This window comes from Coregonus clupeaformis, chromosome 15 (assembly GCF_020615455.1).
Source record: "Coregonus clupeaformis isolate EN_2021a chromosome 15, ASM2061545v1, whole genome shotgun sequence".
In the NCBI taxonomy this organism is placed as follows: Eukaryota; Metazoa; Chordata; class Actinopteri; order Salmoniformes; family Salmonidae; genus Coregonus; species Coregonus clupeaformis.
In genome coordinates this window covers 53445704-53462856 of record NC_059206.1, presented here as the reverse complement: position 1 = coordinate 53462856, position 17153 = coordinate 53445704, and the positions used below count along the sequence as shown (strand labels likewise).

The following is a 17153-nucleotide window of genomic DNA, read 5'->3' as shown; positions in this document are numbered from 1 at the left end:
TCTTGTCTATTCCCACTAACGTCCCCCTCTTGTCTATTCCCACTAACGTCCCCCTCTTTTCTATTCCCACTAACGTCCCCCTCTTTTCTATTCCCACTAACGTCCCCCTCTTTTCTATTCCCACTAACGTCCCCCTCTTCCCCCTCTCTTCCCATCAACGTCAGCCCAACCCTTGGGGACCAAGGGCTTAATGGGAACCCATTCTAGACTACAGAGATGTTATATTAACTCTGATGATGGGATGTGATGCCGTTTTTCCACATTTCTCCCTCTCTCTCCCCCCTCTCTCTGGAAGGGTGACCTACCCAGCAGCCACTGAATACAATACCAGATGAGGAAATGGAGTGACTGAACTTGCAAAGGGATGAATGAAGGAACCGCAGTTCACATAGGCTTAAGTGTGTGGCAGCTTCAGAGTGTGTGTGTTTAAGACATCAGTCACTCAGATTGTGTGTGTGTGTGTGTTAGGGTTTCCATTAGCCAGCTATCGGACGATTAAAAAAAAGAAAAGCCGATAAATAAAACTGTTGCCAGCCAAAATGACCGGGAGAATAAATTTTTTATTGCAAAATAATGCTTATTTATCAACACAGCTATCCCATGTGTACAGCATAAAGAGCTGGATTTCTCCTGCAGCTCCTCAGCAGGTTTCTGCTGAAGTAAAACGTGCTTCTATAAGCCCATTCATGTGCAAGAATTCTAAATGCAATCTTGTTAAAAACTGTTTTCATGGCCACAATTAAAAAGAGCTAGGCCTATTATTTTTATTTCTCAAATGGTAGCCTAATTTTACAATTTACAGCACTTTACAATATGAGCAGGAGGCAGTATGCATTTTGAAAACATAGGCCTACTTAATTGTTTGAAACCTGAATGCTTTACTTCATATTATGAGGCAGGTCTTCCCTTGCTTCAAAGTAGCCTATAGGCAAATCCGACCATGGAAAAGTGGAGGCAATTATTTTATAAAGATTTCATAGGCGGCGCGTTAGTTTCAAGTTTGGGGAAGCTAACAATTTATCCTACCATTTCTACCGATCTGCGTTCCAGTTTTGATTTTCATAAGCGCATTTGTGGAACAGTTTCATTACAATAATAACGTTTTTGTTTCTCAAAATCATTGTCACATGGTAAAACATAAAAATCGGAATTAAAAAGGTAAAAATCTAAAAGTTAAAATTCAACTAATGCGAGAGCACCAGCCTCTGCAATATGGACACATTATGCATACATTGATACACCGCGATCCCATCGGCGGCTAAAGAAATGAGCGCATGGAACTCATAGTCTATGGGCCAATGCAGCAGTAGGCCTATAACTTCCATTGTCAACTCATCTCTCTACTCAACCTGTCTACCTCCCTTTCTATAAGTCTTAAACTACTCTTTTTATCAATTCCGTATTACATACATTTACTACTGGTGACATATGTAACAGGGAATTTTAAAAATTAACAATTTAAGGGCAAACAATCACACAATGAAACAATGAATGAACAAGAATTTGGCGGGGGACAGCTGAGTCCTTCTGGAGAGAGACTCGCCTATATCTTCTCCACACACCACTCCCCTTCTTCTTGTCGCAACATTTTAAATTATACTCAAGACACATTATTTTCACACATATTTGAGATGCTTTTCCCTGACAGATGCAACTCAGTAATCAGCTAGGCTTGCTCTGCCCAAATTGCGGGATTCCCAAATAGGCATAGGCCTACAAGCTGTGCAAACCTGGTCAAGACCTACAGGAAACATATGATCTCTGTAATTGCAAACAAAGGTTTCTGTACCAAATATTAAGTTCTGCTTTTCTGATGGATCAAATACTTGTTCTCCCCACTGTATATATATATATATATATATTTTTTAATGGTCCTCGATTCCTCTGTGGCTAAGTCACGCTTTCTGGTGAAGTATTTGAATGATTTGATTTATTTCTGTATAGACAGGAGTAATTATATAATTTGGCAAATGTATTAAAGACTCTCCTGTTCTATTGGTTTTCATATCAACTTTCTTTCGTTGTCCAGAAGCGAAAAGCACAATCCTAGTCATATTAGCAACCCATTCTAGTTGTTGCATCTTTAGATTCCCCCTCTTTCTACGTTTCTAAAGGAGATTTTTTATCTCTGATACATATGGAACTGCTCTCATCAGGTGCACTTTAGAATTGAGTTTTCCCGCTAATTGCATTTTGGCAAATGTTTGAAAATTATGTTTTATTGGCTGCTTCATTACAGGAGTTGCATGTTCTGTTCAGATGAATTATCATAATCTAAATGTGATTTCTGTCATACTGAGCACTGTGGTTGGACGCCCTCCTAATAGGTTATGCACCCAATGCATACAGGTCTGGTAAATTTCTCAAATGGCCGGTAAATTAAAATATTCTAGGTCACGGTGCCCGGCACCACGAAACCGTGTTGTGTGTGCGTGTACTCCGTGCAAATGTTTTCTTTTTCATAGGTCAAAGTAAAACACACAATGTAATTTCCCAATAATTCACCATACAACTAAGATGTTTCCCCCTTTCTCTCCTTGGTTTTACTGAAAAGCAAAACATTTCCCACTATACAGGATGATTCCCTCACCATCACATCAGACTAAATTCACTCAGATGGTTAGCTAGGCTATGTGATCACTGTAAATTATTTCTCGCTCATAGGCATGTAGTAAAACAAAGACCATATTTTCCCCATAATTTACTCTTACTGGCAGGGGATAAATGAAAGAAAAAAGCAGCCATAATAACCGCAGTTCACTGTGTGGCACCTTCAGACCAAAGGTGGCTGATGGCACCTTAATTGGGGAGGACCCGGCTGGAACGGAATAAATGGAATGTTTTCGAACACGTCAAACATGTGGTTTCCATGGGTTTGATTCCATTCCATTCACTCCATTCCAGCCATTATTATGAGCTGTCCTCCCCTCAGCAGCCTCCTGTGCTTCACACGGTGTGTTTAAGACATCGTCAGTCTCTGTATGTGTTCTGTGAAATTCACCATTTGCCTCAGAGTAAATCACATCATTTCCTCATCATTTACTTAATCAAAATGTTTACTCTTTTCCTCACTTGTTTTACTATAAAGAGAAGCATTTCCCAATTCCCACACTAACTGCTCTCTTGCACTCTCCCATCTGCATTGACACACTGTACTGGCCGTGCTTCAGTATCGGAAAGGGGGATGGATTCGGAGGTGGAGAGACGTGTGTGCGTGTTTGTCAGTGTGTGGAGGGATGGATAAAGAATACAGGTCTGGAGATGGATGGAGGGATTTCTCTCACTCACCACAGGAGCCTGGCACCCTCTCCTGGTAGGAGAACTGTAAGTGCAGCTCCTCCTCTGTCATCTCCCTGATGAAGACTTTGAGCAGGCAGCGGATCATGAACAAGGCATTGTGGGCCTGCCAGATGAACAGCTGACTGGAAAGGGGGGGGAAAGAAGATTACTTTGTCAATTGTCAGAGAGTCACTGGTTGAGATTTGTAAGACAAGAGTAATCTAGGCATCGTAATTCACACAAATACTAAACATGAAAATCAGGCACTCATTCCATTGTGTCAAATATGCTCATTGTTGACGTAAACTGATTTGGTTGGATATCTTATTAAGTCCTGAGTACCACTATCTATAGACTGGGGGGAGGGGTTGATGGGAACTGTGGACATAGTAAACAACCCTGTCATAAAAACGTGTGGCAAGGTGGCCTTGTCAAGGTTATAGACAGAGGACATCCTGTGACATAGAGATGTCCTGTGGCCCCTTGGCTTGTCCTCAGACTGACTGGCTCCTTCAGGGAGACAGCAGTTGTGACTCGTGACACATCCGCTACAGAGACACGCAGCAGTAGCCTTGACTACTTGTCTACTCTCAGTCACAGACAGTTACCACAGCCAGGAAGGATGGATGAGCCTCTGCTCTGATCTCTGGTGGTCACCAGGTCATATAAGCACACCAACCAAGCCAACACTCACATAAACAAGTCACAGCAGGTGACAACAGTCATGACTCGTGACAACAGTCGTGACTTGTGACATCTGCTATAGAGACACAACAGCAGCCTTGACTACCACCGAGGAAAAGAGCAACCTCTCACAGTGACAACAGCCATGACAGTCACACACATGTACCACCAGTTCATTTAAGCCCACCAATCAACACTAACAAACACACACATACAAGCCAATATTATGACCAAAGGCATGTCCCAACAGTTCATGTAAGCACACTAACCAACACTTATAATCAAGCCAATATATGACCAAAGCAGCTGCATGCCTTGTAAATAAGCACACCAACACCCACATCAATACACATTCAAGCCAATATTATGACCAAAGTAATACAGGTAACTGCCAAAATAAAATAAAGAAAACAAGTATATTGAAAGCAGATGCTTCCACACAGGTGTGGTTCCTGAGTTAATTAAGCAATTAACATCCCATCATGGTCATGTATAAAAATGCCCAGCTGCCCATTATTTTGGCTCCATGGCTAGAAGAGATCAGTGATTTTGGAAGAGGGGTCTCAAAGGAGCATAGGGGGATAAAAGTGTGTGTGTGTGTGTGTGTGTGCAGGGTTCAACACTAACTTGTTCTACTGGTAGCACTGGTGCTATCAACTTTTTCAGTTGGTGGAACCAGCACATGATTTGGTCACACCATTTATTTAAACAATTGATAATGACCTGGCCTGAGTCCCATAATGCACCTGCATTCCATACAGAACCAGGCTAATAATGACTATCCATGTTTAAATTAGCATGCCATTGTGTTCTTACATTGGATAGATTTACTGTAACAGCAAAGAAAAGAGACTTAAAATAAAGTGCAAAATGTATTTACTGCAGATTTCACAGTGCCATGTTTTCTTTTCTGTGAAAACTTCTAGAGCGCAGAATTTGAAGATTTTTTTATTTATTTGATACCAAAATGATACTATGACAAAAAACAAACAAAAACGGGGAGGACTGATTACAACCTGTTTTTTCATGGTTTCCGCTCTCTAAATCACACTTTTTAAATATAAAAACAAAACGTCCACAACAATACTTGAACCGCATAAAAGGGACAATTTTTTTAGTCTGAGAATCTGATAATATTTTTTTATGGTGTAGTTACCCTTTAATTCAGGTGCACACCAGCCAGACAGTTGTGTTTGGCTAGCGGTGTTTCTGTAGCGCACTTGTGGAGTTTTCAAAACTAATGGCCACTGGATTGATGCAAATAATCATTATTCTGCCAGGTATGCTACTTTGTAGTTACTTTGCTTACCTATTCTTGCCTTAGCATTTACTGGTAGATATCATAACTTGGAACATCTTTCCTACTGCTGTCGGTCATCGGTAAGCTGTTCCAAGCAACAACCAGCTGTTTGAGAGCTGCGCACTCTCATGCCTGATAGATGATATATAGGCTATATTTGTGCAGCGCACGTGATAAATAATCAACATAATGAACTAACAGCTTCAGGAATCCCTGTGTTTTTAATAAATTATCTAGCCTAGATTAAAAATAGCATTATTACTATTTATTTTTTCACTGGCCACTGACATGGATGATTGACTGGGCTGGAGGGTTTCTAAAACCTGCCCGGGCCAGCCCTGTGGGCTATGTGGAGCCCTAACGTATTGCTTGGTGACCTAAACTGGGATATGCTTAACACCCGGGCCGTCCTACAATCTAAACTAGATCCCCTCAATCTCACACAAATTATCAAGGAACCTACCAGGTACAACCCTAAATCCGTTAACATGGGTACCCTCATAGATATCATCCTGACTAATTTACCTTCTAAATACACCTCCGCTGTCTTCAACCAGGATCTCAGCGATCACTGCCTCATTGCCTGCGTCCGTAATGGGTCCGCAGTCAAACGACCACCCCTCATCACTGTCAAACGCTCCCTAAAACACTTCAGCGAGCAGGCCTTTCTAATTGACCTGGCCTGGGTATCCTGGATGGATATTGACATCATTCCGTCAGTAGAGGATGCCTGGTTGTTCTTTAAAAGTGCTTTCTTCTCCATCTTAAATAAGCATGCCCCATTCAAAAAATTCAGAACTAAGAACAGATATAGCCCCTGGTTCACCCCAGACTTGACTGCCCTTAACCAGCACAAAAACATCCTGTGGCGTACTGCATTAGCATCGAACAGCCCCCGCGATATGCAACTTTTCAGGGAAGTCAGGAACCAATATACACAATCAGTTAGGAAAGCAAAGGCTAGCTTTTTCAAACAGAAATTTGCATCCTGTAGCACTAACTCCAAAAAGTTTTGGGACACTAAAGTCCATGGAGAATAACACCACCTTCCCACAGCTGCCCACTGCACTGAGGCTAGGAAACACTGTCACTACCGATAAATCTACAATAATCGACAATTTCAACAAGCATTTTGCTACGGCTGGCCATACTTTCCACCTGGCTACCCCTACCCCGACCACCAGCTCTGCACCCTCCGCTACAACTTGCCCATGCCCCCACTGCATCTCCTTCACCCAAATTCAGATAGCTGATGTTCTGAAAGAGCTGCAAAATCTGGACCCCTACAAATCAGCTGGGCTAGACAATCTGGACACTTTCTTTCTAAAATTACCCGCCGAAATTGTCGCAACACCTATTACCAGCCTGTTCAAAATCTTTCGTATCGTCTGAGGTCCCCAGAGATTGGAAAGCTGCCGCGGTCATCCCCTTCTTCAAAAGGGGGTGACACTCTAGATCCAAACTGTTACAGACCTATATCCATCCTGCCCTGCCTTTCGAAAGTCAAGTTAACAAACAGATCACCGACCATTTCGAATCCCACCGTACCTTCTCCGCTATGCAATCTGGATTCCGAGCTGATCATGGGTGCACCTCAGCCATGCTCAAGGTCCTAAACGATATTATAACCGCGATCGATAATAGACAGTACTGTGCAGCCGTCTTCATCGACCTGGCCAAGGCTTTCGACTCCGTCAATCACCGCATTCTTATTGGCAGACTAAATAGCCTTGGTTTCTCAAATGACTGCCTCGCCTGGTTCACCAACTACTTCTCAGATAGAGTTCAATGTGTCAAATCGGAGGGCCTGTTGTCTGGACCTCTGGCAGTCTTTATGGGGGTGCCACAGGATTCAATTCTCGGGACGACTCTATTCTCTGTGTATATCAATGATGTCGCTCTTGCTGCTGGTGACTCTCAGATCCACCTCTACGCAGACGACACCATTTTCTATACATCTGGCCCTTCATTGGACACTGTTAACAAACCTCCAAACGAGCTTCAATGCCATACAGCACTCCTTCCGTAGCCTCCAACTGCTCTTAAACACTAGTAAAACTAAATGCATGCTCTTCAATCGAACACAGCTTGTACACGCCCGCCCGACTAGAATCACTACTCTCGGCGGGTCTGACTTCGAATATGTGGACAACTACAAATACCTAGGTGTCTGGTTAGACCGTAAACTCTACTTCCCGACTCGCATTAAGCATCTCCAATCCAAAGTTAAATCTAGAATCGGCTTCCTATTTCGCAACAAAGCCTCCTTCACTCATGCTGCCAAACATGCCCTTGTAAAACTGACTATCCTACCGATCCTTGACTTCGGCGATGTCATTTACAAAATAGCCTCCAACACTCTACTCAGCAAATTGGATGTAGTCTATCACAGTGCCATCCGTTTTGTCACCAAAGCCCCATATACTACCCACCATTGTGACCTGTACGCTCTCGTTGGCTGGCCCTCACTACATATTTGTCGCCAAACCCACTGGCTCCAGGTCATCTATAAATCACTGCTAGGCAAATCCCCACCTTATCTTAGCTCATTGGTCACCATAGCAACACCCACCCGTAGTATGCACTCCAGCAGGTATATCTCACTGGTCATCCCAAAAGCCAACACCTCCTTTGGCCGCCATTCCTTCATGTTCTCTGCTGCCAATGACTGGAACGAACTGCAAAAATCTCTGAAGCTGGAGACTCTTATCTCCCTCACTAACTTTAAGCATCAGTTGTCAGAGCAGCTTACCGATCACTGCACCTGTACACAGCCCATCTGTAATTAGCCCACCCAACTACCTCATCCCCATATTGTTATTTATTTAGCTTATTTGCTCCCCAGTATCTCTGTTTGCACATCATCTTCTGCACATCTATCATTCCAGTGTTAATACTAAATTGTAATTATTTTTGCACTATGGCCTATTTATTGCCTTACCTCCATAACTTACTACATTTGCACACACTGTATAGATTTTCTATTGTGTTATTGACAGTACATTTTGTTTATCCCATATGTAACTCTGTGTTGTTGTTGTTTTTAAATCGCACTGCTTTGCTTTATCTTGGCCAGGTCGCAGTTGTAAATGAGAACTTGTTCTCAACTGGCTTACCTGGTTAAATAAAGGTTAAATAAAAAAAAAAAAAAAAAAAAAACACAGACAGGGGCATTCCCATGCTGTTGTTGCCTCTTCAGAAAGTAGGTTTATTTCTGGCCAATTGCACATTACTGTTTGAATATATTAATCTAATAAAAAAAGAAGCAAATTGTGAACGAAAAACTAACGTGACCAGGAAAAAATTCACATCCTTGTGACCAGTTTTGGTCGCGGTATCGAACCCTGGTGTGTGTGTGTCTCAGTCACCAGATCTCAACCCAATTGAACACTTAGTGGAGATTCTGGAGCAGCGCTTTAAACAGCATTTTCCACCACCAACAAAACATCAAATGATGGAAATTCTTATGGAAGAATGGTGCCGCGTCCCTCCAATAGAGTTCCAGACACTTGTAGAATCTATCCAAGGAAGTATTGAAGTTATTCAGGCAGTTCGTGGTGGCCCAACACCCTATTAAGACACTTTACGTAAGTGTTTCCTTTATTTTGGGAGTTACTACTAGCTTCTAACTGTGGCGAGGTTGTATGTGAATCCTTGTGAGGACACCCACCATTGTACGAGTGACATGACCCGCACAGTTCTATGAGAACGAGCGTAGCTTTGCAGTTCACACAAACATCAATATCTTTACATTTTGGAATTTTTTATGTGTTTTAATGTTTTTCTCCAAGAGTTTTCCCATGCAGACACCTTTCCACCACCGCACACATCTGGTCCATCAGATCTAGTTGGTAAACATCGAGCCGCCCTTATTCCACTAATTACTATGAAGTTTTAGTTGCTGTCTCTTACTTACTGGAATCTGACAGCTGGTGTCTGAGAACCGCTGGTGTGTCTCTTGCCTTACAGCTGCTCCTCTTCTTTTATAAGTGACCATAAGTGGGATCTCTCACGGGTGTCATTAGACCGCACAGCCACTTCCGATCCACAACTACGGTTCACATCTTGTGACAAAATCCCATGGGGTTCATGACCAGAACGAACCACAACACAATGTAAATGACCCATGCCCAATGCAAATATGCCTCCAATTATGTGGGTAAAAGTGGAAAACCAGATTGAAGGGAGGAATAACTAACTCACTCCACCCTCAGGTTTATGAATGAAACATCAGATCATCTGGATTTCAAATTGGATGAGTTGGATCTCCCATCCAGAGTGATGTTGGGTTTGTCACCAACACATCCCAAACTATACCTTTGGGTGGATTCCCATGGGAAATGGAAAATGTAAATGGTTCTGCTACAGCATTACCACTAAATAATGAGTACAAGGCATATTTATTGCTAAACTATCCATGTCAATGTCCAAAACTCTAGGCCTACATCTGGATTCCCATGGGAAACGTCAATGGCTTGAGCATGACCATATCATCCCAGTCATTGACTTAAACATAAGGCGTACAACACAGGGCATAGGTCTACTTATTATTGAACTACTCAATTGAGATCACTGATTCCCATCCCATCACTTGTTCTTGGAACAGCACTTGTTATTTGGTTTTACACACAGTACTCACTCTTGGCATTCTGTGGATATTTTCAACTCTTTGGTTCTTCCCAGGAAAATTCTCACCAGGGCTCCAAAATTCCCTGTTCTGGGATTGTTCTCAACTGTAGGAGGGACAGAGAAAAGAGGAGAGAGGAAGACACAGCACATGGTATTAAAAAATAACTGCTTGGTGATTCTGACACACAGTACATCAATAATCTACACTGAACAGAAATATAAACGCAACATGTAAAGTGTTGGTCAAGTTTCATGAGCTGAAATAAAAGATCCCAGAAATGTTCCATACGGACAAAAAGCTTAATTCTCTGAAATATGTTTATATCCCTGTTAGTGACCATTTCTCCTTTGCCATGATAATCCAGCCACCAGACAGGTGTGGCATATCAAAAAGCTAATTAAACAGCATGATCATTACACAGGTGCACATTGTACTGGGGACAATAAAAGTACACTCTAAAATATGCTGTTTTGTCACACAACACAATGCCACAGATGTCTCAAGTTGAGGGAGCTTGCAATTGGCATGCTGACTGCAGAAATGTCCACCAGAGCTGTTGCCAGAGAATTGAATGTTCATTTCTCTACCAACGTAGTTTTAGAGAATTTGGCAATACATCCAACCGGCCTCACAACCGCAGACCACGTGTACGGCGTCGTGTGGGTGAGCGGTTTGCTAATGTCAAAGTTGTGAACAGAGTGCCCCATGGTGGCGGTGGGGTTATGGTACGGGCAGGCATAAGCTATGGACAACAAACACAATTGCATTTTATCGATGGAAATTTTAATGCATAGAGATCCTGTGACAAGATCCTGAGGCACAATGTTGTGCCATTCATCCGCCGCCATCACCACGTTTCAGCATGATAATGCACAACCCCATGTCACAAGGATCTGTACACAATTCCTGTAAGCTGAAAATGTCCCAGTTCTTCCATGGCCTGCATACTCACAAGACATGTTACCCAATGAGCATGTTTGGGATGCTCTGGATCGACGTGTACGACAGCGTGTTCCAGTTCCCGCCAATATCCAGCAACTTTGCACAGCCATTGAAGAGGAGTGCCACAGGCCACAATAAACAGCCTGATCAACTCTAGGCGAAGGAGATCTGTTGCGCTGCATGAGGCAAATGGTGGTCACACTAGATACTGACATATGTATATCTGTATACCCAGTTATGTGAAATCCATAGATTGGGGCCTAATGAATATATTTCAACTGACTTATTTCCTTATTTTAACTGTAACTCAGTAAAATCTTAGAAATTGCTGCATGTTGCGTTTATATTTTTGTTCAGTATGTATGCATGTACAGTACCAGTCATAAGTTTGGACACACTTACTCATTCAAGGGTTTTTCTTTATTTTTAGTATTTTCAGCATTGTAGAATAATAGTGAAGACATCAAATCTTTGAAATAACACATATGGAATCATGTAGTAACCAAAAAACTGTTAAACAAATCAAAATGTTTTATATTTGAGATTCTTCAAAGCAGCCACCCTTTGCCTTGATGACAACTTTGCACACTCTTGGCATTCTCTCAACCAGCTTCACCTGGCTTTTCCAACAGTCTTGAAGGAGTTCCCACACATGCTGAGCACTTGTTGGCTGCTTTTCCTTCACTCTGCCATCCGACTCATCCCAAACCATCTCAATTGGGTTGAGGTCGGGGGATTGTGGAGGCCAGGTCATCTGATGCAGCACTACATCACTCTCCTTCTTGATAAAATAGCCCTTACACAGCCTGGAGGTGTGTTGGGTCATTGTCCTGTGAAAAACAAATGATAGTCCCACTAATCCCAAACCAGATGGGGTGGCGTATCGCTGCATAACACTGTGGTAGCTATGCTGGTTAAGTGAGCCTTGAAATCTAAATAAATCACAGACAGTGTCACCAGCAAAGCACCCCCACACCATAACACCTCCTCCTCCATGCGTCACAGTGGGAAATACACATGCGGAGATCATCCGTTCACCCATACCGTGTCTCACACAGACACTGCGGTTTGAACCAAAAATCTCAAATTTGGACTCCAGACCAAAGGACAAATTTCCACCGGTCTAATGTCCATCACTCGTGTTTCTTAGCCCAAGCAGGTCTCCTCTTCTTATTGGTGTCTTTTAGTAGTGGTTTCTTTGCAGCAATTTGACCATGAAGGCCAGATTCACAGTCCCCTCTAAACAGTTGATGTTGAGATGTGTCTGTTACTTGAACTCGGTGAAGCATTTATTTGGGCTGCAATTTCTGAGGCTGGTAACTCTAATGAACTTATCCTCTGCAGCAGAGATAACTCTGGGTCTTCTATCCCTATGGTGGTCCTCATGAGAGCCAGTTTCATCATTGCGCTTGATGGTTTTTGCGACTGCACTTGAAGAAACTTTCAAAGTTAATGAAATGTTCAGGATTAACTGACCTTCATGTCTTAAAGTAATGATGGACTGTCGTTTCTCTTTGCTTATTTGAGCTGTTTGTGCCCCCCTACCTTGTCACAACACAACTGATTGGCTTAAACACATTAAGAAGGAAATAAATCCCACAAATGAACTTTTAAGGTGGCAAACCTGTTAATTGAAATGCATTCCAGGTGACTACCTCATGAAGCTGGTTGATAGAATGCCAAGAGTGTGAAAAGCTGTCATCAAGGCAAAGGGTGGCTATTTGAAGAATCTCAAATATAAAATATATTTTGATTTGTTTAACACTTTTTTGGTTACTACATGATTCCATATGTGTTATTTCATAGTTGATGTCTTCACTATTATTCTACAATGTAAAAACATTAAAAAATAAAGAAAAACCCTTGAATGAGTAGGTGGCGTCCAAACTTTTGATTGGTAGTGTACATACATACAATTCAGAAAGTATTCAGACCCCTAGACTTTTTCCACAGTTAGGTTACAGCCTTATTCTCAAATTGATTAAATCGTTTTTTTCCCCCTCATCAACCTACACACAATACTCCATAGTGACAAAGCAAAAACAGAGCTCCAGAGTTCCTCTGTGGAGATAGGAGAACCTTTCAGAAGGACAACCATCTCTGCAGTACTCCACCACTCAGGCCTTTATGGTAGACGGAAGCCACTCCTCAGTAAAAGGCACATGACAGCCCGCTTGGAGATTGCCAAAGGGCACCTAAAGGACTCTCAGACCATGAGAAACAAGATTATCTGGTCTGATGCAACCAAGATTGAACTCTTTGGCCTGAATGCCAAGCGTCACGTCTGGAGGAAACCTGGCACCATCCCTACGGTGAAGCATTGTGGTGGCAGCATCATGCTGTGGATCTGTTTTTCAGCAGCAGGGACTGGGAAACTAGTCAGGATCGAGGGAAAGATGAACAGAGCAAAGTACAGAGAGATCCTTGATAAAAACCTGCTCCAGACCGCTCAGGACCTCAAACTGGGGCGAAGGTTCACCTTCCAACAGGACAAAGACCCTAAGCACACAGCCAAGGCAACGCAGGAGTGGCTTCGAGACAAGTCTCTGAATGTCCTCGAGTGGCCCAGCCAGAGCCCGGACTTGAACCAGATCGAACATCTCTGGAGAGACCTGAAAATAGCTATGCAGCGACGCTCCCCATCCAACCTGACAGAGCTTGAGAGGATCTGCAGAGAAGAATTGGAGAAACTCCCCAAATACAGGTGTGCCAAGCTTGTAGTGTCATACCCAAGAAGACTTGAGGCTGTAATCGCTGCCAAAGGTGCTTCAACAAAGTACTGAGTAAAGGGTCTGAATACTTATGTAACTGTGATATTTCCGTTTTTTTATCTTTTTATAAATGTCCAATAATTTCTAAAAACCTGTTTTTGCTTTGTCATGATGGGCTAGTGTAGATTGTTGAGGGGGGAAAAAACAATTGAATACATTTTAGAATAAGGCTGTAATGTAACAAAATGTGGAAAAAGTCAAGGGGTCTGAATACTTTGTGTGTGTGCGTATGTATGTATATACACACTACCGTTCAAACGTTTGGGGTCACTTAGAAATGTCCTTGTTTTCGAAAGAAAAGCTATTTTTTTGTCCATTAAAATAACATCAAATTGATCAGAAATAGAGTGTAGACATTGTTAATATTGTAAATGGCAATTGTAGATGGAAACGGCTGATTTCTAATGGAATATCTACATAGGCGTACATAGGCCCATTATCAGCAACCATCAGTCCTGTGTTCTAATGGCACGTTGTGTTTGCTAATCCAAGTTTATCATTTCAAAAGGCTAATTGATCATTAGAAAACCCTTTTGCAATTATGTTAGCACAGCTGAAAACTGTTGTGCTGATTAAAGATGGTCCCGTGTAGCTCAGTTGGTAGAGCATGGCGTTTGCAATGCCAGGGTTGTGGGTTCGTTTCCCATGAGGGACCAGTAAGAAAAAAAAAATGTATGCACTCACTAACTGTAAGTCGCTCTGGATAAGAGCATCTGCTAAATGACTAAAATGTAAAGAAGCAATACAACTGGCCTTCTTGGAGCATCAGCAATTGTGGGTTCGATTACAGGCTCAAAATGGCCAGAAGCAAAGAACTTTCTTCTGAAACTCGTCAGTCTATTCTTGTTCTGAGAAATTAAGCCTATTCCATGCGAGAAATTGCCAAGAAACTGAAGATCTTGTTCAACGCTGTGTACTACTCCCTTCACAGAACAGCGCAAACTGGCTCTAACCAGAATAGAAAGAGGAGTGGGAGGCCCCGGTGCACAACTGAGCAAGAGGACAAATACATTAGGCGCCTCACAGGTCCTCAACTGGCAGCTTCATTAAATAGTACCCGCAAAACACCAGTCTCAACGTCAACAGTGAAGAGGCGACTCCGGGATGCTGACCTTCTAGGTAGAGTTTCAAAGAAAAAGCCACATCTCAGACTGGCCAACAAAAAGAAAAGATTAAGATGGGGAAAAAAACACAGACACTGGACAGAGGAAGATTGGAAAAAAAGTGTTCTGGACAGACAAATCGAAGTTTGAGGTGTTCGGATCACAAAGAAGAACATTTGTGAGACGCAGACCAAATGAAAAGATGCTGGAGGGGTGCTTGATGCCATCTGTCAAGCATGGTGGAGGCAATGTGATGGTCTGGGGGTGCTTTGGTGGTGGTAAAGTGGGAGATTTGTACAGGGTAAAAGGGATCTTGAAGAAGGAAGGCTATCACTCCATTTTGCAACGCCATGCCATACCCTGTGGATGGCGCTTGATTGGAGATAATTTCCTCCTACAACAGGACAATGACCAAAGCACAGCTCCAAACTATGCAATAACTATTTAGGGAAGAAGCAGTCAGATGGTATTCTGTGTATAATGGAGTGGCCAGCACAGTCACCGGATCTCAACCCTATTGAGCTGTTGTGGGAGCAGCTTGACCATATTGTACGTAAGAAGTGCCCATCAAGCCAATCCAACTTGTGGGAGGTGCTTCAGGAAGCATGGGGTGAAATCTCTTTGATAAATTGACAACTAGAATGCCAAAGGTCTGCAAGGCTGTAATTGCTGCAAATGGAGGATACTTTGACGAAAGCAAAGGACACAATTATTATTTCAATTAATCATTATTTCTAACCTTGTCAATGACTACATTTCCTATTCATTTTGCTATATTTCCTATTCAAACTCATTTCATGTATGTTTTCACAGAAAACAAGGAAATTTCTAAGTGACCACAAACTTTTGAACGGTATATATATATATCAGGCATAACACACAAACCAACAAACATGAGACGTACTCAGGATCTTGGCCAGGGGAATAACAGCCTCTTCCAACAGCTTGGAGTTACCACTGTAGAGGAGAGAGAGTGAGCGAGAGAGAGAGAGAGAGCCCGAGAAAATGTTGGTCAATTCAATAGCACAGCACTGTGGAATTCCGGATGGTTCTCATCAGCCTACTGTGCCCTCTACTGTCAAGTTAGCATAGTCACAACACACTCATTCATAGAAATAGAATTAGAGTACTATTATATACAGTGGGGAGAACAAGTATTGGGGGAGAACAAGATACACTGCCGATTTTGCAGGTTTTCCTACTTACAAAGCATGTAGAGGTCTGTAATTGTTATCATAGGTACACTTCAACTGTGAGAGACTGAATCTAAAACAAAAATCCAGAAAATCACATTGTATAATTTTTAAGTAATTAATTTGCATTTTATTGCATGACATAAGTATTTGATCACCTACCAACCAGTAAGAATTCTGGCTCTCACAGACCTGTTAGTTTTTCTTTAAGAAGCCCTCCTGTTCTCCACTCATTACCTGTATTAACTGCACCTGTTTGAACTTGTTACCTGTATAAAAGACACCTGTCCACACACTCAATCAAACAGACTCCAACCTCTTCACAGTGGCCAAGACCAGAGAGCTGTGTAAGGACATCAGGGATAAAATTGTAGACCTGCACAAGGCTGGGATGGGATACAGGACAATAGGCAAGCAGCTTGGTGAGAAGGCAACAACTGTTGGCACAATTATTAGAAAATGGAAGAAGTTCAAGATGACGGTCAATCACCCTCGGTCTGGGGCTCCATGCAAGATCTCACCTCGTGGGGCATCAATGATCATGAGGAAGGTGAGGGATCAGCCCAGAACTACACGGCAGGACCTGGTCAATGACCTGAAGAGAGCTGGGATCACAGTCTCAAAGAAAACCATTAGTAACACACTACGCCGTCATGGATTAAAATCCTGCAGCACACGCAAGGTCCCCCTGCTCAAGCCAGCGCATGTCCAAGCCTGTCTGAAGTTTGCCAATGACCATCTGGATGATCCAGAGGAGGAATGGGAGAAGGTCATGTGGTCTGATGAGACAAAAATATAGCTTTTTGGCCTAAACTCCACTCGCCGTGTTTGGAGGAAGAAGAAGGATGAGTACAACCCCAAGAACACCATCCCAACCGTGAAGCATGGAGGTGGAAACATCATTCTTTGGGGATGCTTTTCTGCAAAGGGGACAGGACTACTGCACCGTATTGAGGGGAGGATGGATGGGGCCATGTATCGCAAGATCTTGGCCAACAACCTCCTTCCCTCAGTAAGAGCATTGAAGATGGGTCGTGGCTGGGTCTTCCAGCATGACAATGACCCGAAACACACAGCCAGGGCAACTAAGGAGTGGCTCCGTAAGAAGCATCTCAAGGTCCTGGAGTGGCCTAGCCAGTCTCCAGACCTGAACCCAATAGAAAAGCTTTGGAGGGAGCTGAAAGTCCGTATTGCCCAGCGACAGCCCCAAAAACTGAAGGATCTGGAGAAGGTCTGTATGGAGGAGTGGGC

The 17153-nt window shown here is 42.7% G+C and overlaps 1 protein-coding gene across 2 annotated transcripts in view; it reads right to left on the bottom strand.

The window, feature by feature from the left end:
* Window positions 1–17153, bottom strand: part of LOC121582723 (dymeclin-like) — a 162336-nt gene that overhangs the window by 134685 nt on the left and 10498 nt on the right. For both annotated transcript variants that reach the window (XM_041898774.2, XM_041898773.2), the window contains exons 3-5: window positions 15614–15666; window positions 9903–9996; window positions 3289–3422 (exon numbers count right to left, since the gene is read on the bottom strand). In XM_041898774.2, the coding sequence (XP_041754708.1) occupies window positions 3289–3422; window positions 9903–9996; window positions 15614–15666 (281 nt within the window). The remainder of the gene's footprint in view (window positions 1–3288; window positions 3423–9902; window positions 9997–15613; window positions 15667–17153) is intronic.